At 40.5% G+C, this 26,745-nt stretch overlaps 1 protein-coding gene and 1 pseudogene across 4 annotated transcripts in view; both read right to left on the minus strand.

The window, feature by feature from the left end:
- Positions 1-26,648, minus strand: part of DAP3 (death associated protein 3) — a gene marked incomplete at its 5' end in the record, with an annotated part of 29,281 nt that extends 2,633 nt beyond the window's left edge. The window contains 11 exons of one of the 3 annotated variants that reach the window (XM_081219625.1): positions 1,877-1,966; positions 2,450-2,509; positions 3,225-3,383; positions 3,472-3,552; positions 4,241-4,371; positions 5,008-5,100; positions 6,457-6,565; positions 8,952-9,053; positions 10,477-10,599; positions 14,918-14,969; positions 26,552-26,648. In XM_081219625.1, the coding sequence (XP_081075751.1) occupies positions 1,877-1,966; positions 2,450-2,509; positions 3,225-3,383; positions 3,472-3,552; positions 4,241-4,371; positions 5,008-5,100; positions 6,457-6,565; positions 8,952-9,053; positions 10,477-10,599; positions 14,918-14,959 (990 nt within the window). Of the gene's footprint in view, positions 1-1,876; positions 1,967-2,449; positions 2,510-3,224; positions 3,384-3,471; positions 3,553-4,240; positions 4,372-5,007; positions 5,101-6,456; positions 6,566-8,951; positions 9,054-10,476; positions 10,600-14,917; positions 14,970-26,466 lie in introns of all 3 variants that reach the window. The other 2 variants (XM_081219624.1, XM_081219626.1) reach the window with 2 other exon arrangements.
- On the minus strand, positions 15,655-26,627 carry LOC308607593 (small ribosomal subunit protein uS2-like; annotated as a pseudogene). Its single transcript, XR_014017859.1, has 2 exons — positions 26,552-26,627; positions 15,655-20,681 (listed from the first exon to the last, which is right to left on the minus strand). The product of XR_014017859.1 is annotated as a small ribosomal subunit protein uS2-like (transcript).
- Positions 26,649-26,745: the final 97 nt, after the last annotated feature.

The following is a 26,745-nucleotide window of genomic DNA, read 5'->3' on the forward strand; positions in this document are numbered from 1 at the left end:
TATCTACTTACTAACTCTGCTGGAGGGCCTAGAAGAAGTGACACCCACATCCCAGTAGCAATAAGTATACCTAGCACTCAGGTCTTGGTTTCTAAATACCATTCTCCTCTAAAATGAACCAAAGCTCCTTGAAGAAATGGCTGATTTTAGGGCTGGGGCATGGAAAGTACAAGATGAGTCTGGAACATACTCTTTTTTTTTTTTTTTAATTTAAATAAATTTATGTATTTATTTTTGGCCACGTTGCTGCGCGCGGGCTTTCTCTAGCGGTGAGCGGGGGCTGTTCTTCGTTGCAGTGCGCGGGCTTCACACTGCGGTGGCTTTTCTTGTTGCGGAGCACAGGCTCTAGAGCACAGGCTCAGTAGTTGTGGCGCATGGGCTTAGTTGCTCCATGGCATGTGGGATCTTCCCGGAGCAGGGCTCGAACCCGTGTCCCCTGCATTGGCAGGCGGATTCTTAACCACTGTGCCACCAGGGAAGCCCTGGAACATATTCTTGTGCCAAAAGTAAATAAGTGCTTAGAAATGATGGGGACAGAGGAGGAAAGGTAGGGAGAAAATGATGGGGACATGTTAAAGGGACACAGAAGCCAGCTTGAAGGGCTCCTACTGGCCAAATCTGGGATAACTTAAGCAGCAAAATAAATAATGATAGTAATTATTTAATGGGTTCTAAACCCATTAAATAAGAATCCATATGTCTATATTGAAACAAATACATAAGGGAGAAAGGAAAATTCTTATAAGAGAGGGCCAACTGATACATTTAGAAGTAATGGTGGAGCTAGAAAATATCCATCTTGCAATTATCATGATAACTGATTTAGGGAAGAATCACCGATGGAAACTAAAACTAGTAAGGGGAAGTTTGAGAAGTAAAAGGATATTTACCTAGTCTCAAAGTGTATCTCCACAAGATACTTATTCATTACAAAAAAGGAAAAGAGTAACTTTACTGAGGAGAAATCAGGTGGAGAGCACCTTAACTAAGTGTTTAAAGTTTATATTGCCAGTAACAGGAGAAATAAGTTCCATGTGCTTTCTGATATTATGCACTGAGAAGACACAATATAACTTCTAACATCACATATAGTCAGGAAAAAACATCAGACAACCCCATAAGATAACTAGCATGTACTCTTCAAAAACAGAGAGATAAATATTAAGGTCATAAAAGACAACGACTGAGGATCTGTCCCAGATTAAAGGAGACTAAAGGCACTTGACAGTTGAGTGTGGTGCATTATCCAGGACTTTCTTTTCCTGTAAGGGACACTGGGATAACTGGCAAGATCAGAATATATTCTATAGATTAGGTAACAGTCAATGTTAACTTTCTGATTTTGATAACTGTGCTGTGGTTATACATTAGAATATCTTTTTTTTTTTCTTTTTTTGCAGTACACGGGCTTCTCACTGCTGTGGCCTCTCCCGCTGTGGAGCACAGGCTCCGGACGCGCAGGCTCAGCGGCCATGGCTCACAGGCCCAGCCACTCCACGGCATGTGGGATCTTCCCGGACCGGGGCACGAACCCGTGTCCCCTGCATTGGCAGGCGGACTCTCTACCACTGCGCCACCAGGGAAGCCCTACAATATCTCTGATTTTAGGAAATATGCATTATTTAGAGATAAAAGAGGGCATCATATCTCAGGTTACTGTCATATAATTCAGGGGAAAAAAATAGATGGAGAAAAAGAGTAAAGCAAACATGGTAAAGTGTTAACATTTTAGAAATCTAGCTGAAGTCACAGAGGAATACCATTTTTCTCCAAGTCTGAAATTATGTCCAAAAATATATATATATATATATATATATGTATGTATATTTAGACAGAATGACTATCTAAGGGTAAACAAATTTTCCAGTGATTTGACCTTTCCCAGCAACTCCTGGGGCAGATAGGCTTTCCGGGGCTTAAAGAGAGACCCAGTCTGGCTCACAGTCAACACAATGGCGCCTCCTTGCTGAAAGAAAGGAGAAAAAGCTGAATTTGAAAAAGACAGAAAAATGCATTTTAATCATCTGCAGTTTTTTTTTTTTGCCATATGGTGGTATGGCAGTGTGATCTAGCACAGTTAAAGGGCAACTAAATTGATTATTAATTCTCAATTTGACTCTGACAGTAAATTGCTACATGATCTTAAATTTATCAAAATCCTTTCCAAAGTTGATAAGAAATAAAAACACCTTGAACAATTGCAGCAAAGTGAAATTATGCCAATATTTCAAAAAAATGGTTTTGAGTAAGTGTACTCCAGTCAAGTGGAAAGATAAAAAACCAAATATATAGATTTAAAACTTGGTACAGGTATGAGAATTAAATAAGATATCAGAACTTTCTGTCCATAACATTAGAGACCAGTAAGTATTAGCAATGAGGCAGTTGAACATCTTTAAAACGAAAATACATTTCTTTCTGAAATCTGTTAGGTATCATATGCACTCACCCAATCATTTTTCACCATTTTCCTCAGGTTGTAAATAAATGCTAGTTCTTCTGGGGCAATCTGCACATCGGTCAGTGTGTGAGACAGAGGTGAGAGGGAGGAGAAAGGGGGAAAAGAGGGAGAGAAGAGAACATTACTTGCTCTGCCCGGATGCTCCCCTGAGATATCTGCACTGACAACAACTAGAAAGTCCTCAACTGGGAAATCCCTGGAAGTCCATTGGTCAGGACTCTGTGCTCTCACTGCCGAGGGCCTGGGTTCAATTCCTGGTCAGGGAACTAAGATCCCACAAGCTGTGCTGTGAGGCCAGAAAAAGAAAAGAAAAAAAAATCCTCAACTACTACATAACCACAGTACCTGAAGGTACCTCTGGAATAAGCTACATGGCCACTGCTCCTCAAACTGCCATGCTTCTGGAGATTAAAAAACAGTTACCAAGGGAGAAAATACCCACTGCTCCAACCCACCCCCTTCCTTGATGCTTCTGATCATCGTCTCTGCTTAGACCAGAGAACATCATTTTGAAAAGAGAATAGAAAGAAAAAAATTGACAAGGAAAGAAAACACAGCTTTTGTTGTCACGCACTTGGTACTCAGTGGATGATGGAATGTGGCATCATCTTCTCCTTCTGATACTATTTTCACTACACATCTTATTTCAAATATTCCAAGGCAAGAAAATATACTGCATGGTCTAGAAGGCTTTGTCCCAGCCTACGTAAATGATGGTTTCTGAAATCAGAGAAACCAAAATAGAGAAACTCAGTTTTCCTACCGGGCTTTTATCTTCTCTTTTCAGTGTGGTCCTTCCCCAGAGAGCATTGACTCCATCCACTGCCACCAGGAGGCGAAAAATACCCGAAGAACTTTGCCTCTTTAGCTCTTTGAGCACAATCCCAACTGCATCTGTGGCATTCCTCACCCGCATTATGCCCTGTAGGGAAAGAGAGACAGTGGCTTGCAGTCCTACAAGAGGCTGTCTCTGGTTAGACACAGTACAAGTTCAGTGTCTTTTTTTATACCTGTTCAACTACTTCTCCCAGAGGACTGCCTTTCTCAGTGCTTTCTCGCTTATTCCAGACATACTTCTCTTGAACTTTTATCTAAAAATAAAACAAAGACCAAAAAAGGCCACTTAGCCTAAGGATGAACCCATCCCTAGCTAAGAAGGTAGGGTAGGAGGCTAAGGTTATTAGGAGTCTATTTTCATCTATTTTTCAAGCCTTGTAAGAGAGCTCAGCAGGGAAGTGAATGCTTTCTAGCCCATTTCTGCCTGGAGCTTAAAGAAACACACACAAAAAAGTAAGGGATTCTGACTAAAAAGGCCCAGGATGAAGACTTGGCACCTGCATTTTTAACAAGCTCCTAGGTGATTCTGACATATCCAGAGTTGAAAATCCCTGGCCTAGAGACTGTATCCAAGAATCACTAGAGAATAATTTTATGAATATGTTTCTGGTACCTAAAAGATCTAACCTGGAGAAAATTATGTAGTTGAAATGTGTGTGAGAGGATTTTAGGCTGTCACCTTGGAAAAGTCCGTGAAGCAACCTGGCCTTCACTTTGCTGCCCACCAGATGCGACCAGCTTACTGCTGCCCCTTTAGTGTACATGGATAAATGAGTTTCAGCATGTGAACTCACTGTGGATAAAATGTATGAAAGAAATACAAAATGGTATAGTTATCCCAACTACAATGTTAGTTCTCCATAGTCTACTGGTACTCAGGGCACAAAGAAGATAAAAATCTTAAAAGATTGTCCAGCACCAAACTTCTGGGAGTCTAGTCACCTGACTCAAGAAATGCTCATTTGCAGTTTTGAAATTCTTCAGCCAGGTTGAAGCCTCTAAAGGTTGATCAAAGCGCTGTTTGTTGTAGGTGGACTGCAGAAGATCCCGGCAGTTTTTCACCCAAAGATGAGCTAATCAAAAGGCAAAAGAAAACAAACTAGGCAGGAACTGACTGTATTCAACTCAAAATACTCTATGCTTCTTTAAGTTATGGGAGATGACTTCAGTTTCCCATATATATTTCTTAAAGCCTTCTTGCTTCAGAGGTTTACTTTTTGGTCTGGTCCATCTTAAATATTATCATTACACACAATACACAAATAAATGGATTAAAGGTCACCTCAGCTTCCTGGCAGTTTTTAAAGACAGAAAATGTGGATGCAAACAACACTGAACAAAACAATGAGGGATATATGCGAAGTATGAGAGTTTAAGTTTTTAAGATCCATGCTGACAACCTAGAATGCTGACAAAGAGTACCATGTCAAAGGCTCTGTGGGTACTCAAAGTTGTTGGCTGATGGCAATAAAGCTTGTGGTGAACACTAAGGTGGGAGTTTATGCTCTTGGGCATTACCTATCAAAGTGAGGATTGCTGCGCCAAAAAATACTTCATTCTAATTATCAAAAGGTTCCAAAACTAACTCAGACCAGCCTGTACCTGGAGCAAAGACCTCTCCCTTAGCTGTCAGAGCCCTGTCAGGAAATTGAAGCCACAATGTTACCACAGTAACAGAATAACCCCAACATAGTGAGGGAAGTTCTTACCATCTGGAATATGCAGTATCAGCCAATCCTGTTTTGCACAGAAATGAATACTATGGCAAAGACTGAGGGTTTTTCCTGTTCCCTTCTCGCCATCTAAAGCACTTGCTGTTAAAGAAAACACCCCCTTCCAGTGGTTGGGACTCCATGCTCCCAATGTGGGGGGCCCAGGTTCCATCCCTGGTCGGGGAACTAGATCCCGCATGCCGCAACTAAAAGATGCCGCATGCCAGAACTGAAGATCTTGCATGCCACAAAAAAGATCGCGTGTGCTGCAGCTAGGACCTGGCACAGCCAAATAAATAAATAAATAAATATTTTAAAAAGTCATAAATTTATAAAAAAAGAGAAAGGAATAGTAGTTTTGTTTTTCTCACCAGGAATTGATTTAGGAATGGATGTGTGACGTAATTCTGGGCAATATGAAATGAGGGATGTCTGATGGAAGCTTCTGGGAAATTTTTCTTTGTTTTAAAAAAAAAGAATGCAAGAAAGGAATGTTTACTTTTCTGGCCTTTGGACATGGCTCTGTGAAGATGAGATGTTTGGAGTTGCTGCAACCATTTTGTCAACATGAAGAAATCAACCTGGAGACAAAACCTAATATGGTGAGGATGACAGCAGAAAGATTAAAGGAATCTGAGTTCTCTCTTTTTTAAAAGAATATTCATTTGTTTGTTTTGGCTGCGCCGGGTCCTGGTTGCAGCGTGCGGGGTCTTTAGTTTTGGCATGCCTGCGGGGTCTGGTTCCCCGACCGGGAATCGAGCCCGGGCCCCCCTCACTGGGAGAGCGGAGTCTTACCCACAGGACCACCAGGGAAGTCCCAGAATCTGAGTTCTTGATGACCTCAATGAAGTGCTGAAATAACCAAACCTGAGCCTAAACCTGATGTTCCTTTTCCTTAGGCAAAAATCATTTATTACCTAAGCCATTTTGAGTTGGACTTTCTCTTACTCAACTGCAAATGAAGCATCTTAAGTGATAAATTAAAACAGGAGAAACACAGCATGAGATGAAGAATTGGGTCATTTTAGAGATGAGCCACCAAAAGTTGGAGTATGTTAATATGCTATTTAATATGTTCATACCTAATTCTTTTTAAAAAAGCTGTTTTGACAGTACCACTAAAATAGATTACTTATGTCTTTTAAATTTAGGACTGCAAAAACCTCCAATTAGAGCAAGGAGTAAAAGAAACAAGTTCCTGAGGAAAATAAATTTTGTCAATTTTCAAAATATTAGAATTTTCATGCACTCTTATTACAGGAGTGTCAATTCTGACTTAACCCCTTCTGGCTAAAAATAAAGGTATTTTCTTAATAAAAAAAAAAGAAAAGAAAACACCACCAAAAGGGACACTTCAACTGTGAACAAATAAAGCATTTCTTCTTTTCCCACATTTGAGGGAGGAAAGCATTGGCTCAGATAGCCCAGGCAAGCAGGAAAGGATACAGAAAACGTATCGTACAGCTGGATGAGCAAAATTGGTGTTTTTCAGGTAATGCAGAAGCTCTAGGGCTGGTCTCCTTACCATCAGGCAAGCTTCATTGAATGTCTTCACCTAACAAAACAGGGAAAGAGGAAGGAGAGGGTGGGGTGTGGAGCTTCTAGCCAGTTCTTGGTAATATACACCGAGTCCAACATAGCAACCATAGCATCAAATTGCCTATTTTTCATTTATTCAGTTAGGAGAGGTTGGTATTGAATTTGAAAATTTAGCCATGTAATTTAGCTAAAAGTTGAAACACATTATCCCGTACCAAGTGTGTAACAGTCAGCTTTTGATTATTTCTGTAAATGAAGCACAGATATTACATCAGTTAAGTGAAATTTACAAATAATCCAGACATAACTATGTAAACTACTTAAGGTTGATATAAATATTAAAAGCATGTAAAATGCTTAACAAAGCATCTGACACATGGTAAGCATCAAATAAATGTTAATTCTTTTAAATTTATTTTTAGCTAATTCTTTTTTTAAATTTAATTAATTAATTTATTTTTGGTTGCATCGAGTCTTAGTTGCGGCATGCAGGATCTTTCGTTGCGGCACATGGGCTTCTCTCTAGTTATGGCTCGTGGGCTCCAGAGTGCTTGGGCTCTGTAGTTGCGGCACATGGGCTCTCTAGTTGTGGGGCAGAGGCTCAGTAGTTGTGACGCATGGGCTTAGTTGCCCCATGGCATGTGGGATCTTAGTTCCCCGCGTTCCCTGCATTGGAAGGCAGGTTCTTAACCACTGGACCACCAGGGAAGTCCCTTTAGCTAATTCTTATTACTGTAACCACCTAGACTTTTCTCTAGAACTTATATACATACCAGCTCAGGAGCAGGTGTGACCAACTGCCCCATAGCTATGAGGCCATACCTGACACCACCAATATACAGATACACCAGAGAACTGACACACAAAATTCATTCCCTTTTTGCCACCAGGAATAATTTGGTGGAAAAATTTGGGGAGCAGTGATATGTGTGAAAATGATTTGCAAATAAAGTATTTAATAATGTCTACTGATAAGAATAAATACCTAACGAATACTATTCACAAGTATATCAGATAGGGACTAAGATAGTGTTGGTATTTTTTAAAGAAATCCTAACCAAACAATTGAACTGGAGAAGGACTTTGACAGGTAAGTTCAAACTTAATGGAAAGTGAAACCTTCAAAAACATGATACAGATATTAAAACAGAAATGCCATATTAGGCAATATGACAGTACTAAAATACACAAACAATGGTGAGGGAGTTGGCCTTTACATAAATGGAAGTTATGGAAAGAATGTATGAGTAATTCCTTCCAAAGCACTAGTGGTTAACCATTCTGAAAGCAACCTGCAATAGTTAAAGTTAGGCTCTCAGAACTATGTTAGAGATTGTACTATGAATGTCTTCGGACAGTTTAAAGTGATGATTTCTTCTGACCGTGTCCTATTTCCAAACTTAACAAAATTTTTGATGACAAGCTGTCTATGGCCTAGAATTAGCCCCTTTACTGGTGTCTCATCTAACTTCTTGAAATAAAACACACTGAAGAAATGACATCCTCTGGTTTCTAAGCTAAAAATCACCTGCACAGTCAAGTTTGATATTTCAATAAGAAGGAATAATTTCTGAGGCTGAAAATAATTGAGCAGGAATTAGCCAAAAGAACCAGTTTCCCCAGGGACTTCCCTGGTGGTCTAGTGGGTAAGACTCCATGCTCCCAATGCAGGGGGCCTGGGTTCGATCCCTGGTCGGGGAACTAGATCCTGCATGCATGCCACAACTAAGAGTCTGCATGACGCAACTAAGACCTGGCACAGCCAAATAAATAAATAAATAAATAAATGTTTACTAAAAGTTTAAAAAAAAAACAAAAACAAATTTTGCCAACAAACTCTGCTTGCAGTTAACTATGAATTCTTTCAATGGCTACAAAGCAACCCAAGATTACATTCTTTGGGTTGAATTTATGACCACAAAACTACATTTTCTGAAAACTCATGAGACTGAAGAAGAACAATGAATGATGCATCTAATCCAAATATCATTTCTGTTTGGCTCAAAAATATATTATGTTTTTGCTTTTCTACACATATAAACTATTTTCATGATATTTTGCTAAGGAAAGTATTAAATTCATTTTTAACAATTATTTGAAGTCTAAAGTTTCTAGAAATCTGTTGGGTAACACAAGGAAAAGAGTGGATTATTTATTTACTTAAGAATATTTTGCCTGGCTCCCAAAAGGATTTAAAGAGGTTAACTGCAGATAAGCATTTGCTTAAAGTAATTATAACAACAGCACTATTCACAAAAGATAATCAATAGCTCAATTTATCTGATTTGTTTTTAAGATTCAAATTAAATCTTTTATAGTTTTCTACTCATTTAATTCCACCCCTCTGCTATCAACAGCTTGTGTTATAAGCTCCCTCCAATTCCCTCCCCTGTTTTGAGCACCTGCATTACAAAGCGAGGAGGCAGGCCGTGGGAGAATACAGTCTTCAGATCTTGGAAGGATATGTTGTAGTGCTGACCCTCATGCTGCTCCCCATGCTTGGCCTAGGAAATAAAAATGCAAACAGGTATAATGGATAGAGTGACAAAGACTTTGAAAAAGTGTCAAGGGCCTTCTAGACTGTAGTGAGGAAACACTTCTCTCTCAGAGCTGGAAAAGATATTCTTTCATTTCTTAGACAAAAAATGCTCGCTGTTGTCCCCAAATCCACAGTGTATACATAAAGCTGATGTTGGCCTGAATGATGAAGCCAGTTGCTCGGCAACATAAACCCTAGATGTGGAAGGAGCAGAGACAAATCTTGCCATCTGGATTCTTCTGTGCCGAGCATAGAGATGATCCAGTCACGTGACAAGATCATCTGCATGCCACTGTTGCCATAGAAACCTCTGAGGAACTGGCAGATAAAGGGACTACAATTACAGGGAAAAGCTGAAAGGCAATTCAATGACTTCATTCACTTATTCTATTTCATTTCGTGCTTGTGAAAGTAGATTAACGCTAGAGACATAAATAAAACACACCCTGCTGAGATGGCGTTTTGGGTAATGAGTTATTTTTTTCCTCCACAAGCACAGCATATGTTAAGATGGGGCAACTCAGAGGGCAGGGGTAGGGACAAAAAGGGAGGGAGAAGCTATTGGTTCCCTTCACATTTAAGCACAGACCATACAACTAATTTCATTTATAAGAGGCAACAATAATACTGAGGAAGGAGAAATCAGCATTTAGCCTAATGGGACCTGAAATAGAAAATGCAACACTGGATACTGCTGGAATCCTGGTTTCTGCCAATAAACTTCACTTTAAATACCACTCTTCTCAACAAATCAAGTTAGTTCCCTCTCCAGACACTAGGAAATCCACTTAGAAAGGTGGAAGATAGTACCAGATTGGTTATTAGGAAAACTATGTAGTCCTAGGCAAGTAAGTTGATTTTGTTAGGATTCTCCATACCAGGGTTGGTAAACTATGGCTGGCTACCCATTTTTGTAAATAAAGTTTTACTGGAACACAGCCAGGCCCATTTGTTTATGGCAGAGCTAAGTAGCTGTGACAGAGATCACTTTGGCTCATATGCCTAAAATATTTACTATATGGTTCCTATAGGAAAAGTTTGCCAACCCATCATACACTAAGATCAATAATAACTACTAAATTTAACTTCTAAGGAATTGAGTAGTTAAGTATTTACTAGGTACCTATTCTATACCCAACAAAACCCTTGGCACAAAGTGAGTTCAATGGTAGGAACTAAACCAAAACAGATATGGACTGACCTGTCTGAGCTATGTTACCATAGTATCAGATAGGGATGGGGAAGATCAGGGTTCCAGAATGCTGTCTCAGGTACTGACTATATGTAAAAATCTGCTTAGCTTCTTTCAGTTTCAGTTTTTCTTATGTGCAAAATGAGGCAATACAAATTATAAGCCCTGAAAAAAACCCATATACACAGCAACTCACCGGATCATTCTCACTGGTGCGGGAAATAGCTCTGGGACTCTCAATTGCAACCTGGTTATCCAGGTGAGCAGCAAGGCATTGGGGTGCCTGGGTCCCTATGTGCAAAAAACGTCCAGGGTCCAACTATAAAAGAAACCATTTTAGTGTTTTACAATTAATAGGCTTTTTATGCTTGCTACAACACTGAGGTTTTAAGCCATATCTGCAACAAGGAAAAATATCACTAACATGCATTTTAGTTTTATTTAAAACAGATCCTTGTTGTTATTTATAATTCTCTAAGTCCAATCACATTATTCATACTCTGAATCTGTTCCAGCTTGTGTTGCTATGTCTGGGCTGTGTCCCATATGGAAACAATTCCGTTAGAGATTGTTCAGGAGCATAGCTCAGCCATTAACAACCTAACTCAGGAAACTTCATTTAATGCTCTTGCCTACAGTGATGAATGGTGGCCAGTATTGTACAATTCCCAGCTGTCTAGTAATCCTAGTCACCTCAGTTATTAGGGGATTAGTGCAATGTTCCTATTTGATAGGTATAATTACACTCCTTGCAACAATTTTCTTGCTAGCTGTGTCCTGAAATAAAGAATCTTTCATTAAGGACGTGTAATGAGGGAGTGAGTAAAGCATCCAGCTAAGGGAAAATAAACTGCTCTACAGGCAAGTCAGTGAACTGCACATGGAAACCTCAGAACTGGGAAAGGTTTGGGGAAGAGGATGAGATTTCAGGAGATAAATCTGAGAAATGCTAACTGGAGAACTCCCAAGCTGAGTTTAAGGATAACAGGCCTTGTGTATAAGTGAAAAGATGCCAGTTACAAGAGAAAGATTAGAGTATGAATCCAGTAGAATGAGGAAAACAGGGTTGTGAGAGATGGCTGTAGAAAGGGAGCTGCTCGCTAGGTCAATAGATAGTATGAACGCTGCCTGTATTTATATTTAGTCTCACCAAGCAGCTTCATGAGTGCAGAAAATGTATATTATTTTTGTACTACCTCTCATAACACTTATACCCATTTAACAAGACCTTTGACTCCCTGACAACTTTTTAACTGGTATCTTTAAATCTTTGACTCTTTATCTTTCACAGTCCAGAAGATTTGTCCTCCCAAATAGGTTTAACCTTCAGCTAATCAAAAAGTTTGGATGGTTTCCTATTAATGTCAAAGTAAGTCTCAAAGTCCTTAGCATGATAATTAAGGCCACTGCTATAAGTTCAACCTACTTTTCTAGTCCCACTCCTTTATAAACTCTATACTCCAGCCAGCCAACCATGCTAAAACATGTTATTCACTTTCATGCCTTTATATTTCTGCTCATTCTACTTCAGCTTCCCTCTCTCCCTATTTAAATCTTACTCATCATTTAAGACTCACCTCAAATATCATATCCTCTGTGAGGATTTGCCAGACACCTCCAGGCAAAAGCAATTATCTTTCCCTCTCTATAGATAGCACTTTCTTTGTATTGCATGCATTTTTACTCTGCCTTGAACTACATTCATGGCTTTTGTTAACTGAGTACCTATAAAATGCTAGGCAACAGAGTGTTATACACACATTATTTTTGAGCCAAGAATCCTAGAAGATAGGTAGAATATTATGCTGTTTTATTATGAGGGAAATCAAAGTTCAGGGAAGTTAAATAACTTTGTCTAAAGTCACAGAGTTGGTAGGTGATGAAACCGGAATTCAAATCCAAGTTTGTCGGACTCCAAAATCTTTATCCTTTTTATTACATCATGTTATCTTACACACAAGTTTGTCTCCCATTTTAGGCCACACACACTTGAAAGAGAAGGGATCAGGTTTTATTCATTTTTGTATCTCCCTCTCCAAGTACCCAATGCACCACAAATACTTCATACTTGTGCCCTGGAATAAAAAAATCTTTCTTAGAGACATGATGAGATGGGGGAGTTTGCAAAGCATCTAGCTAAGTGAGAGTAAACTGCACTACACTGCAACTCAGTGAACTGCGCATACAAACCTCTGAACCAGAATTTGCATATTTACTGTAAAGTAAAAGGGTAAAGTAATACAGTTGCTCCAACACTGTCTGCGAATGCAGAGACAGCAATGTTTATCACATGTACTCTATATCTCCCAGCCTCCCTTGCAGAAAGATTGGGGTCACATGATTAGTTCTGGCTAATGAGCTATCAACAGAAATAACTTGGGTCAATTCTAGTCAGAGCCAGTTAAGAGTGGGTATAAATTCTCTTTTTTCTCCTGCTGTGGCAACCTTAAAACCTACATGATGAGATGGCATCCCAAGATGACAAAACTGCATCCCTATGTCTATCCCCTATTTGCCTGTAAACCATTTTTTTTGGCAGCACTGCACAGCACGTGAGATCTTAGTTCCCCGACCAGGGATCGAACCCGTGCCTCCTGCAGTGGAAGTGCAGATTCTTAACCACTGGACCGAAAAGGAATTCCCTCCCTGTAAACCATTTTGGAAATATAGCAACATCAAGAGCAAAACAAAACATATACACACAACACAAACAATATCATGTGTTGAGTTAAGCCAGTGAGAATCCAAGGCCTGTTACCTCCATAGGATCTGAACAATACACCCTACAATGTTCTCAATTCTACTGGAGAGAAAGCATCATGTCTCTAAATAAAGTAGCAGTCAAGTGGAAAATTAAAGATATTCAAGGACCACAGGGTGGTGCTATTTCTACAAGAAACCTTTGACTTTTTAGTTAAATGTTTTTTGCAGCAAATTAAAAGCTAGCAAAATGGATTCCTTACTTCTTCGTGTTATATATGGCATCACCCAGCTAGTCTCGTCTCCAGGGAAAACAACCATATGTACAACTGCCTCTGCACCGTTCCAGAATGAAAATCATGCAGTTCTTGAAAGAAAGGCATTCATGAGCCAATAAAGAAGGTAACTCTAAACTAATCTACAAAAAGCATAAAATCTTCTCACTGACATTCCTCTGTACTTTGGACTCAGGTCTTTCTTGTCTGCTATAAAGGAAGAAGAAATTGTAGCCTTTTAATATAATAAGTTGGGGCCAGAATCCATCCCTTTGTTCATCTTTGCTTTTTCATATTGTTTTATAAAAATGGGTTATTTTATGTACATAGGTTTGTCATGAAGCCCTGGAAAAAAGGTGAATCCTATAAGAGGAAGGGCTCCTTTTTAAGGAAATCTAATCTGTAATTAAATGATCAGATAGAAGTGACTAAGCCCTTCCAGCTCAGTTCTTATCCTTTAGGACATAACTCTGGGAGGATTTCCTCTGGACCCTACTAATCCAGGTTAGGTGCTTCACCATGCTATGACAATCATTTATTCATGATCCCACTACTGGACTTCGAGGTCCTGAAGAAAACATGGACCATAAAATGCAATACAGCACAGTGGTTAAGGCCACAGGCTATGAAGTCAGACAGACCTGGTATCTAGCCTGGGTTAGACAACTTCACAGCGTGTTACCTCAGGCAAGTTACTTAGCCTTTCTAATCCTAAATTTCTGCATCTGTGAAACAAACATATTATCTGCCTCAGGGGTTGATCATGAAGATTAAGAGAAATAAAGCACTTAGCACCGTGCCTGGCACATAATGAATGCCCAACAAATAGTAACCACTGGGACTTCCCTGGTGGCACAGTGGTTAAGAATCCGCCATGGGTTCGAGCCCTGCTCCAGGAAGACCCCACATGCTGCAGAGCAACTAAGCCTGTGCGCCACAACTACTGAGCCCATGCTCTAGAGCCCGTGAGCCACAAGTACTGAGCTCGTGTGCCACAACTACTGAAGCCCGCGTGCCTAGAGCCCGTGCTCCACAACAAGCCCATGCACTGCAAGGAAGAGTAGCGCCTGCTTGCTGCAACTAGAGAAAGCCCGTGCACAGCAACAAAGACCCAATGCAGCCAAAAATAAATAAATAAAACAACCACAACAAAAAACCCAAATAGTAACCATTATTAGTGAAATGAGTCATCTTAGAATCCTGAGTATCTGCCATAAGGAAGGTGCTGAAAAACTATTTGCTAAATAAATGAGAGAATGAAGTAAAGCAACAGAATAGTCTTTCTTACATATGATTTTATTATTTTAATCAACTATCAACTATCAGAAATCGGCAACTTGTTTTTTTTTAAATACTTCATGAAGGGATGATAATCATTGACCCAACTGCACTTAAGCTTATTTATCTCCTTTAAAAAAATGTTAGTTCTCCTATGATAGGGTAAATTCCCAAGCGCAACTATTCTACTAAGACCTGTTATTGGATTTTTAGGGCAGTTGGGAGTGAAGTGTATGGGCAGAGAAATGGAATTGTGACTGTTCTTCTGAGCAAAACTAGACAGCTGAAGTTCTCCAGAGCATTTTATTCTGGATACAATCAATCCAGAAAAGAAATCCACCTAAAGACAGTTTACACAAAGCACTTAGGTCAGTCAGGACTCACCTTATGGACCCTGGAGATAAGCCTTGTCATTCCTTTCAGCATTATCCCTGCACTTTAAAAAAAAAAGCGAAAAGGTAAGCCGCAACTGGGAAAAGATATTTGCACAACGGATTAGTATCTAGAATAAATAATGCCTTTAAACTGATTAAAAAAATGAGCAGAAGACACGAACAGATATTCCACAGAAAAGGGAATACAAATGGCTAGTAAACCCATGGAAAGAGTTCGACCCTTATGACAAATCAGGGAAATGTAAATTAAAACCACCACAATGAGATACCATCCACAACCATCGTATTGAGAAAAATGAAAAAGACAACAGCAAATGTTAAAGAGGCTATGAAGCACTGGGAAGTTTCCTATGCTGTCAATGGAATTATAAATACAAATATCTTGGAAAACAAATTTGACATTATCTGTAAAGTTGAAAACGTACATGTCTATGGCCCAGGTATTCTACTCCTTCATATTTATTTTAGAAAAACACATATACATGTACACTGGGAAATATGTATCACAATGTTCATAGCAGTAGAATATGAATTATCAGAAACTGTAAAACGCCCAAATGTCCACTGATAGAAGAGTGGATAAACGGAGATATGGTCACGCAATGGAATGCCATACAAAAATAAAAAGAATAAACTGCAGTTACATGTAAGACATAGATGGATCTCAAAAACTAATACTGAGTGAAAACTGTAATATACAGAATGATATAATTTATATGAAACTCAAAAACTTAAATCCTAATTATCTGGAGAATACACATATATGTAATAAAACTGAAAGAGAAAGGCAAGAGAATGATAAGCACACATTTAGAATAATGTGTGCTTCCCTTAGGGAAGAGGTAAAGGGACAAGATTGGGGCAGGGCACACAAAGAAACTGTAATGATCTATTTCAAATGATGGATAATAGATATGAGTATTTGCTTTATTATTTTTATACCATGTGTATTATATTTATTCATTTGTATGTTGGAAGTATTTAACTAAAAAACCCTAACCATGTGGGAGGTAAAAAATGTTTAAAATACTTAAATGCAATGCTCAATATTCACTAGTAGACAGCATAACTAAATCAAATCTCCAGGTAATCACCTACTTCATTTTGGCTAATAATTTTCACCTTACATCCAAAATCTTTAAAGCAGCAGTAACAACAGTGTTACACCCGTTTATTCAACAGTAACAACAACAACAGAGTCGCATCCATTTATTCAACAGTTACTGAGCACCTATTATGTGCCAGGGCCTGTGAATAAGATGGTGAACAAAGCTGTTCAGTCCCTGACCCAACAGAGCTTATAGTATGGTTAAGAGATGACACAAACTCCTCTGAATTCTATCTCCTTTTAGTTTTCAAGTTTACAATTTCTCTTTTAGAAACTGCTTATTTTCCCATCAACCTCTTTCCATTTTAAGAGTTTGTGGAAGAACAGCTTAAGACCACTCAGGGGTTGTTCCTACTCATTCAGTGGCCTGAGCAGTGGGAGCTGCAAACCAGTCTTCAGTGGCAGGCTGAGCACTCCGGTCTTCAGCAGGGAACTGCTGAATAGGCACAGGGAGCACCTGCACACCTTCGGACCAGTCTGCCACCTCAGGTTGAGCAGCAGTGAACTCAGGAGCTGGAGCAGCCCATTCACCTTGAAATTCCTCCTTGGTCACAGTCTTCTCAGCTGCCGCCTGCTCTTCCTTTTCAATCTCTTCAGGATCTCTGTAGAAGTAGAGATCAGGCATGACCTCCCATGGGTGTTCATGGGAGATGGTGCCACGCATGCGCAGAACTTCACATCAGACTCACTGAGTGAGCTCCCTTGTTGTTGCATGGGATGGCAATGTCCACATAACGCAGAGGAGAGTCTGTGTTACACAGAGTAATGGTGGGCAGGTTAATGTAAAAGGCCTCTGGGAGAGACTGGTCAGCCCTGGGATCAGGGATCAGTAACCACCAGAAGTCTCGGCTCCCGAAGGCTGCCTGGATCTGGTTAGTGAAGCCTCCAGGAGTGAAGCGGCCAGCAATAGGAGTAGCTCCAGTGGCAGCAGCAAACTTCAGCACAGCTCGCTGGAGGACACGACACTGACATCAGCTGGGTTTTCAATGGCAACAAGGGCACCAGCTGCCAAGAGAAGCTTCTCTCAGGTTCTCTTCAGATTTATGATGTAGATGCCATCACTGTTCCTTTTGTAGATGTACTGTTCCATTTGGAAGTCAAGGTTGGTGCCACCTAAGTGGGTTCCAGCTGCAAGAAATATGAGGACATCCTTCTCCTTCATTTGCAGGACATCAAGGGCTCCGGACATTGTGAAAGTTTCCCCTTAAGTTACAAGGGAATCCAGAACAACGCCGTACGGACCCCTGTCTGGGTAGCGCGGAAAAGGCAAGTTTATCTAATAAAGATGCCAAAGCATTCCTTAATTCAGTCATTCAAAAATGTGTTTTGTGCTTTCACGTGCCCACGCTATACAGACTACACAGTGGTGAACAAGACTGGCATGGTCTCTACTGGCCTGCCTCACATTTACATGTGGGACTGCAGGGCTCCTTTGCTGTGTTTGAAAACCAAAAGTTCTAGAGCACCAGTTCCCAAAATGAGTTTGGTGAATACTAACTAGTCATAAAATGCATCAATGTTCTCTGGCCAAAGAAATTTGAAAATGCTATATAGTTATTCACTTCTTGAATAATTATAATATATGCACATTTTCACACATTTAAAGGCTTTGGGGAAAACTATAGTTAAGAGACTTCATTTTAATCCAATTTACTTGGCCTTGGAACCCTTGGAACTCCCCTTGTTGCAAAATACTATTAATAACATTCTCCTGGCTGCTAGTGGAAGGGCTGCTGCTGTGGAGTAAGGTGGTGGCTGTGAGCATGTGCCCAGGCGTGAGGATGAATTCTACTAGGACACAGGCAGGGTTGAGGTCCCCTCTGTTCCCTGTTCTTCAATGGTTCTCCTTTGTTCTGCCTTACACTGCCTCTACTGCTGTCCACCACTGTCCAACGCCCACCACCACCACCTGCTGCCTAATCCAACTGTGCAGAAAAGAGCTAACAGAGCAAGTCTAAGACTGCTGTCCTTAGAAAGGTCTGCTTGCAAGGTTGCCCCTTAGCTGGTGTCTGGGAACTTGGATTTCAGGAGAGTTCCCACCATTCCCAGAACTGGTAAGAATGGGTCACTGTGCCTGAACTATTTATACAAACAACATGGTTTACATTAAACACCTGCTTTCCTTCTGGGAGTCTGGAAGTTTACTACATGTGAGGCGGATAATGACTATATGACCAGCCCCAATAGAAACTGTGGGCATTGAGACTCTGTTGATAGTTTCCCTGGGTGGCAACATTTCACGTGTTGTCACAATTTTTTGCTGAAGGAATCAAGTGTGTCTAATGTGATTCTACTGGGAAAGGACGCTTGGAAACTTATACCTGGTTTCCTCCAGATTTTGCCCAATGTGCCTTTTCCCTGTGCTGATTTCGCTCTGTATCCTTTTGCTGTAATAAATCATAGCTGTAAGTATGACTATGTGCTGACCTCTGAGTCCTCCTAGGGAATCACAGAACCTGGAGGTAGTTTTGGCAACCACTGACACAACCACCCAGTGCCCAACACTACCCAGCATTGATCTCTACCTTATACCCACCATCACCTGGTACCCAACACCACCATCTTTGACCAGCTCAATTTTCTTAACCCCAGTTCTTCTCAATCCTCCCCTATTTCAATTACCTCAACTCCCTGCCTCCAATACTGTCCTCCCCGATCCGTGACCAGCTAACTCCCATACCAATTCTAACCCTCTGTATCAGTTGATTTCCAACCCTAAGCCCTCTACCTAACCTCAAGTTTCCCAACTCCCGAAACTACTCAAGACCCCAATGCCATTCCAACAGGATCTGGCCTACCCAACCCTGCTCCCTAGATCTTCTCAATGTGCCCTGGTACAACCACTATTATGAGACAGCTGTGGGCTGCAGCTCTGGAGGGAGGTAGTGTCCTAGAAAGAGTGGGTGACATGGTCCTGAGGTCACTACTTCTTCCTCCAGGTATGCCTGTGGTCACTGAGGCCATTACTCTGGCTATGTTTTAGAGATTATGGGAAATGCTGGTCAGGAAAATGTGACCAGCTTTCCATCTTGTATCCTGTCATCTTGTATCCATATTACAACATTGGGTCTACCAGCCTCCATCCTTGAAGTTCTCCAATCCATCCTTTCCACTGAAGTCTGGCTCTTAAAACCCTTCAATATTTTCCTACTGCTTTTAAAGGTAAATAACACACACACACACACACACACACACACACACACAGAGCTTATTTAACAGAAGATATTTTAAGAAAAAAGGGCGGGGGGTGAATCTCAAAAGTCTGATCTCAAAGCATACAATCCAGACTAAACCACATTTTCCATGTTCTTTAAAATAACTGTAAGTAGAAAAAAATCCTATTGACAGGCCAAATGAAAGCAGAAGAATGGAATATTTGCTCATTCTACATTCCAAGACATATACAAATCAGGGCACTGCAAGAAAACGGTTCAAAGCCGCTAATACTATGAAAAAATTGAGGAATGATTTCTCCTTTTGGATTTTTCATATCCTTTGAATGTCGATTTGCAGAGTACAAGTTAACCACATTGTAACTGGAAGGCAGATAAATGACAGGTTTCCTATTAAAACTGACTGATGGTACAAGATGAAAAGAGTTATAGAGATGGATGGTGTGATGGCTACACAATAATGTGAATGTATAATATCATGGAACTATACACTTAAAAATGGTTAAGATGGTATATTTTATATTATGTATATTTTACCACCATAAAAAAAAGGGAAAAAACAAACCAAAATAAGACTGATGGTTAAAATTAAAGATAAATAATTTTCTCAAGCGTTCTAGGAAGATGACGAAAAAAATTCTCAAAGATATCATTAAGGGCTTCCCTGGTGGCGCAGTGGTTGAGAGTCTGCCTGCCGATGCAGGGGACGTGGGTTCGTGCCCCGGTCCGGGAAGATCCCACATGCCACGGAGCGGCTAGGCCTGTGAGCCATGGCCGCTGAGCCTGCGCGTCCAGAGCCTGTGCTCCGCAACGGGCGAGGCCACAACAGTGAGAGGCCCGCGTACCGCAAAAAAAAAAAAAAGATATCATTAAAATACTTCTCTAATATTGTTCAACTGTCATCATTCTGAGACTCTACCTGTTGTCTATTTCTACTATTTCAAGCAAGAAGAGTCCTCCCTCCAATCCCAGTCATTCTTTGTTTAAAGTGTGGATAGGGACTTCCCTGGTGGTCCAGTGGTAAAGAATCCGCCTTACAAGGCAGGGGATGCGGCCCGATCCCTGGTCAAGGAACTAAGATCCCACATACTGCGGGGCAACTGATGCCACGTGCCTCAACTAGAGTCTGCGAGCCGCAAATTACAAAGCCCACGTGCTCTGGAACCCACACGCCACAACTAGAGAGAAAACCTGCATGCCACAACTAGAGAGAAGCCCACACACTGCAACGAAGATCCTGCATGCCACAACTAAGACCCAATGCAGCCAAAAATAAATAAATAAGAAATAAATCTTAAAAAAGAAGGAAAGAAAGTGTGGATAAAACAAATCCCAGAGACAAATAATTCCTTAGTCTTTAAACCCTTTGAAGTGTTTTCAGGTACACTTGTAAGGGACATTTACTCACTATTGTATTTAAAGTTCTGTCACTCTTCTGACGAAACTTTCTGGCTAGTGTTAGAGCCCTCTTTCTTTAAAAAGAAAAAAGAAAAGTATTGTCACATAGGCCAAGTGTACACTGAAAAGGAAGTCAGAAAAAGCCTGTACCAAACTTAGAAAGGTATCCCAAAGGCTATAAGCTAACACTACAGTGGTCACAAAAATCATAGATTATTTTTTAAATTAAACATTCACTATTGAGATATTTATATATTCACAGGCAAGTGAAAGAAATAATACATGTCCCATGTATCCTTTACCCAGTTTCCTCCAATGGTAACATCTTGCAAAACTATAGTACAATATCACAACCAGGATATTGACCTGGATACAGTCAAAATACAGAACATTTCCATCACTTTAAGGATCCCTCATGTTGCCCTTCTACAGCCTCCTGCACTTCCCTCCCACAACCCTCCCATTCCTTAACCCATGACAACCACTAGTCTGTTCTCTATTTCTGTAATTTTTTCATTTCAAGCATGTTATATAAATGAAATCATATTGTATGCAACCTTTTAATATTGGCTTTTTCCATTCATCATAATTTTCTGGAAATTCATCTAGGTTGTGTGCTACATGCATCAATAGTTTTTCTTTTAATCCTGAGTACTATTCCATGGTATGAATGTGCCTGTTTGTTTAACCATTCATCCATTGAAGGACACCTGGGCTGTTTCCAGGTTTTGGCTATTACGAATAAGCTGCAATGAAACATTTGTGTACAGATTGTGTGAAGAGAATCAAATTCTTCAGGTTAAGGTGATCTAGTTCAAGAACTGAATTAATGCTACAATGATCTGAATAATAATAATAATAGTGTTTTTCAGAAACAGGCTCTATATTCAAGCAATTTATAGGCACTGTCTCACAACACAATCCTATGAAGTAGATATTACATCCATGTGAAAATAGGGATGGATAGACTAACTTGCCTGAGGGTATATAGCCTAAAAGTGACAGTTCTGGAATTCAAACCTATGTTTGACTCTGCAGCCTTTGCCATTAGTCACTGTGTATATTGTATTATCAATTATCAAGTGCCTGAACATTTCCACTGATGGGGAACTCACAAAGCAGTCCTGCTTTTATGGAAAGTTCTTTCACAGTCTGAGGTGAAATGTCTCCTTGTAGCTTCCATTCACCATCCCAGCCTTTCTCTTTAGTTTTACAAGCTACCTTCCATGTGATAAATTGAAGGTAGTTATGTCCCCTATTTTTTCTTTTCCAGGGTAAATGTCTTCAGTTTCTCAAAGCAATCATTATACAAGTCCTTTATGTTACTCATCAATACTCTTCAGCTATCATCTATCTTTTTTTAAAATAAATTAATTTATTTATTCACTTATTTAATTTTTGGCTGCATTGGGTCTTCACTGCTGCACGTGGGTTTTCTCTAGTTGCTGAGAGTGGGGGCTACTCTTTGTTGTGGTGTGCGGGCTTCTCACTGTGGGCGGCTTCTCTTGTTGCGGAGCATGGGCTCTAGGCGCACGGGCTTCAGTAGTTGTGGCTCGCAGGCTCTACAGTGCAGGCTCAGTAGTTGTGGTGCATGGGCTTAGTTGCTCCGCAGCATGTGGGATCTTCCCGGACCAGGGCTCAAACCCGTGTCCCTTGCGTTGGCAGGCAGATTCTTAACCACTGTGCCACCAGGGAAGCCCTCACCTATCGTTTTTAGATTTTATATTTTCAAGAGTAACTATTTTGTTATTCTATAACACCACTGTTTCATTGAGAACACAGCTTACTAACATCATCAGTTCTTTCTTTCTTTCTTTTTTAGTTCTTTCTTTTTTTAACAAATATTATTATCTAACAAAATCGCAGCAGCCCTTTTAATGGAAACTGTCAAGCTGATCTCAAAATTCATATGAAAATGCAATGGACTCAGAATAGTGTATAAAACCTTGAAAAATAAAGAACAAGGTTGGAGGGCTCACATTCCTGATTTCAAAACTTACTACAAAGCTACAGAAATCAAGACAGTGTGGTATTAGCATATGCCTATAGATCATACATGTCTGACCCATGTCTACAGATCAATGGAACAGAGTTGAGAATTCAGTAATAAACTCTTTGAAGACATATAGGAGTAAATCTCCACGACCTTGGATTAGGCAATGGTTTCTTAATGATGCCAGAAGTAACAAAAATAAAAAAAATAGATACTTGGACTTCATCAAAATTAAAAATTTCTGCTTCAAAGGATACCATCAAGAAAGTAAAAGACAGGAAATCCTCTGGCAGTCCAGTGGTTAGAACTCAGTGCTTTCATAGCCAGGGCTGGGTTCAATCCCTGGTGGAGGAACTAAGATCCAGCAAGCCTTGCAGCATAGCCAAAAAAAAAAAAAAAAAAAAGAAGGTAAATGACAACCCACAGAATGGCAGAAAAGATTTGCAAGTTATATATCTAATAAAGGACTTATATCCATAATATATTATACAAAGAACTCTTTACAACTCAACAATAAAAAGAAAATGTAACTCAAAAATGAGCAAAGAGGGCTTCCCTGGTGGCGCAGTGGTTGAGAGTCCGCCTGCTGATGCAGGGGACACAGGTTCGTGCCCCGGTCCGGGAAGATCCCACATGCTGTGGAGCGGCTGGGCTCGTGAGCCATGGCCGCTGAGGCTGTGCATCCGGAGCCTGTGTTCTGCAACGGAAAAGGCCATAACAGTGAGAGGCCCGCGGACCGCAAAAAAAAAAAAAAAAAGGGCAAAGAACTTAAAGTTTTTCCAAAGAAGATATACAATGGCCAATAAGCACATGAAAAGATGCTCAACACCCTTAGTCATTAGGAAAATGCAAATCAAAAACAATGTGATACCACTTCACACTCACAAGGATAGCTAATATCAAAAAGAACAGACAGGGGCTTCCCTGGTGGCGCAGTGGTTGGGAGTCCGCCTGCCAATGCAGGGGACACGGGTTCGTGTCCCGGTCCGGGAGGATCCCACGTGCCACAGAGCGGCTGGGCCCGTGAGCCATGGCCGCGACCGGAGCCTGTGCTCCGCAGTGGGAGAGGCCGCAGCAGTGAGAGGCCCACGTACTGCCAAAAAAAAAAAAAAAAAAAAAAAAAAAAGAACAGACAATAACAAGTAATGGGGAGGATGTAGAAAAACTGGAATCCTCATACACTGCTGCTGGAATTGTAAAATGGTGCAGCCACTTTGGAAAACTGTTTGGCATTTCCTCAAAAGTTTAAATGTGGATTTACCAAATGACCCAGCAATTGAGTCCAAGCTCGCTCTGCTCACTGCATGACAGGTCAACAAGTCGGAGATGAGGTGTTGAGGCAAGGAATATGACTTTATTCGGAAAGACGGCAGACCAAGAAGATGGCAGACTAAAGTCTCAAAATAACTACCTTATCCGGGTTTGGATGCCAGTTTCTTTTATAGCACAGAGAAGGGGAGGAGATGAGGAAGTAAAAAGGCCATAAGTTTTGCAAATATCACCTGGAATGGCCAGCCTCGGGGAGGGGAGGTGTTAATTTCTTCTTTCTTGTAACCATCCAAAGGTGGACAGCGACGGGATGTTTCCCTGAACAAAGGCACTGTGGTTTAACATTCAGGCAAAGGGGCCGGTTCCCGAGGCAGGCCATTATGTATAGACAGTCTCCTTTTAGTGAACAACAACAGCGGAAACCAAAGGTTAAAGTAAAAGAAACAGATCCAACATGCACTGCTGCTGTAACAAATTACCACAAACTTGGTGTCATAAAACAACACAAATTTGTCATCTTAGAGTTCTGTGGTTTAGAAGTCCAAAATCAAAGTGTCGGCAGGACTGTGTTCTTTCTGGATGCTCTAAGAGAGAATCTGTTTTCTTGACTTCTCTAGGTTTTAGAGGTTGCCCATTCACCTTCAAAGCCTACAACAGTTGGTCAAGTCTATGTCCTACTGCCTCACTCTGACAGAGTCTCTGGTCTCCCTCTTCCACCTTTAAAGAACTCTTGTAATTACAGTGGGTCTACCAGATAATTCAGGACAATCTCCCTATTTTCAGGTTAGCTGATTAGTAACCTTAATTTCCTTCTGCCATGTAACATTATGTGTTTACTGGTTCCAGGGATTAGGGCACGGACATCTTTGGGGGGAACCATTATTCTGTTTTCCATACCTTCCTTGGTTCAAATAATTCAGGGTTCATTCATTCAATAAGGTCATTTTATTGAGCACTTAATATATTTTAGTCTCTGGTAGGCACTGGAGCATAAAAGAACTGAATACGATCTTACTTGTCTATACTTAGCTGACAATTCATGAATCAGTGCAGTTACCCAAAGCTAGTTGAAGACAGAGACTGTAAGTAACTTTCTTTATATACAAGTGTAGTGGAATTCCATTAAAGGTGTTTTTTCTTTTTAGCATATGCAATTATGTTGCTAATGAGAAATTTACTATGAAGGCAATGTGGTATAGTGAAAAAAGTTAAGTTTTTAAGAGACAGGCAAATTGAAGTGTAAAGACAGTTATCCGACTTCTTTGAGCCTCAGGCTTCTCATCTGTAAAATGGGGGTAAGATGATCTATTTCAAAGTGTTGTATAAGGATTAAACAAGAACACAAGTTCTCTTGGCATGGTATTCCACAAATGTTAATTCTCTTTCTCTTCTCATATTTTAAGTATCTAACATTCATTTCAACATTTCCATGACTTGCTTTGCACTAGACTACAAAAGAATATAAAAGAAACATAACACATAGTCCCTGCCCTCAAATTAAAAATGTTCTTGGTAGGGTAACACACCTGCATACATGACACAATAAAAAAAAGATCAATGGCTCCTAAATGGCTTCATGAAAAAGCTGGGACTTAAGGTTAGGAAAAGCAAATATATAGTGAGGTAATTAAGGCGGATTTCCCTTAAAAAAAAAAAAGAAAACAAATAAAACCTGATCCATATTTTGAAATATAATATGTTAAGGGGGAAATTTAGGAGCGTCTACTTGAACTTTAGAGCTTGAATAGGCCTTTGAGATTAATCTAGTACAGTGATTTTCAAACTATTCCCAGATCCCTACAAGTCCACAGATGTGAAAGAAAAGGTAAACCCAAGTGGATCCCTCACCTAATTTATTTGGCTTTACCCACTGGGTGAAACTAACGATTACTAGAATAGAAGAAAGCTTTGGAATTATCTGTGGATTTTAATAGTCCATAGTTCTCCTGAATTCAATCATCAAGAAAAAGTAAATGTTCATGCAGAGTTTTACGAAACAAGTATCAGTAACCACGGAAATCTGACAGAACTAGTTTTGTACTGTTTTACCAACGATTTGGAAGAATAGGACACAAACTACCAATTACACCCACAAACTTTATCAACATCAAGAGTACTGTGAACGATAACATCAACTCTCTGCACTTTCCCTGCGCCTAGGAGCTAATTCTACTTTACACATATTTTATTATTTTACCACACACCAACCCTGAAGGCAGATTTGGAGTTAACTAATTTTTATGTTCAGTTTTTCGTTTGTTGTTGATAAGGAACTAAGAAGAATAACTTTCTGAAGAACACACAAGACACGGGAGATCGAGTCCAGACCTGAACTTGAAATATATGATGTCCTTATCCTCTAACATAAGGCTGCCTAATGAGGTTGAAAATGCATCATCCATCCACGAGGTTTGTGTAAAAGTGCTCAAAAACATCATCGCGTATAGACAGTGGTGTGAAATTCGAAAATCTAAGCTGGGTTTAAAAATAAAAAAAGAAGAAAGAAAAAGCCGACCACTGAGCCGGTTCCTTCTTGGGTCCTAGGTCCGCAACACAGAGCCCGGAGGGAAGCCCCCTAGGAGGGTGGCCGGCCCTACTGCCCTCACTCCCTACCTCATGGAGGCTGGGAGTCCCGCTCCTTTCCCTCATGGGTACAACCCCCGTGCCGGTTCACTTCCTCACCGAGAGTCGCGGACCGGCTCTCCCGACCCGGTAAACCGCAGACACTGTCAAGCGCTGGCTCCTCGGCGATCGTCCCGCAGCAAAGACTCAAGCTCGGGTCGTACGGCAGGAAGCTGCTCAACGCGCAGCCGCCGCGGCCTCCAACCACCGGCCAGCGGAGGGGCGCTAGGCTGCCCCCAACCAGCTCTCTGCGG

Source organism: Mesoplodon bidens (genome assembly GCF_964165515.1).
Source record: "Mesoplodon bidens genome assembly, chromosome: 2".
Classification (NCBI taxonomy): domain Eukaryota; kingdom Metazoa; phylum Chordata; class Mammalia; order Artiodactyla; family Ziphiidae; genus Mesoplodon; species Mesoplodon bidens.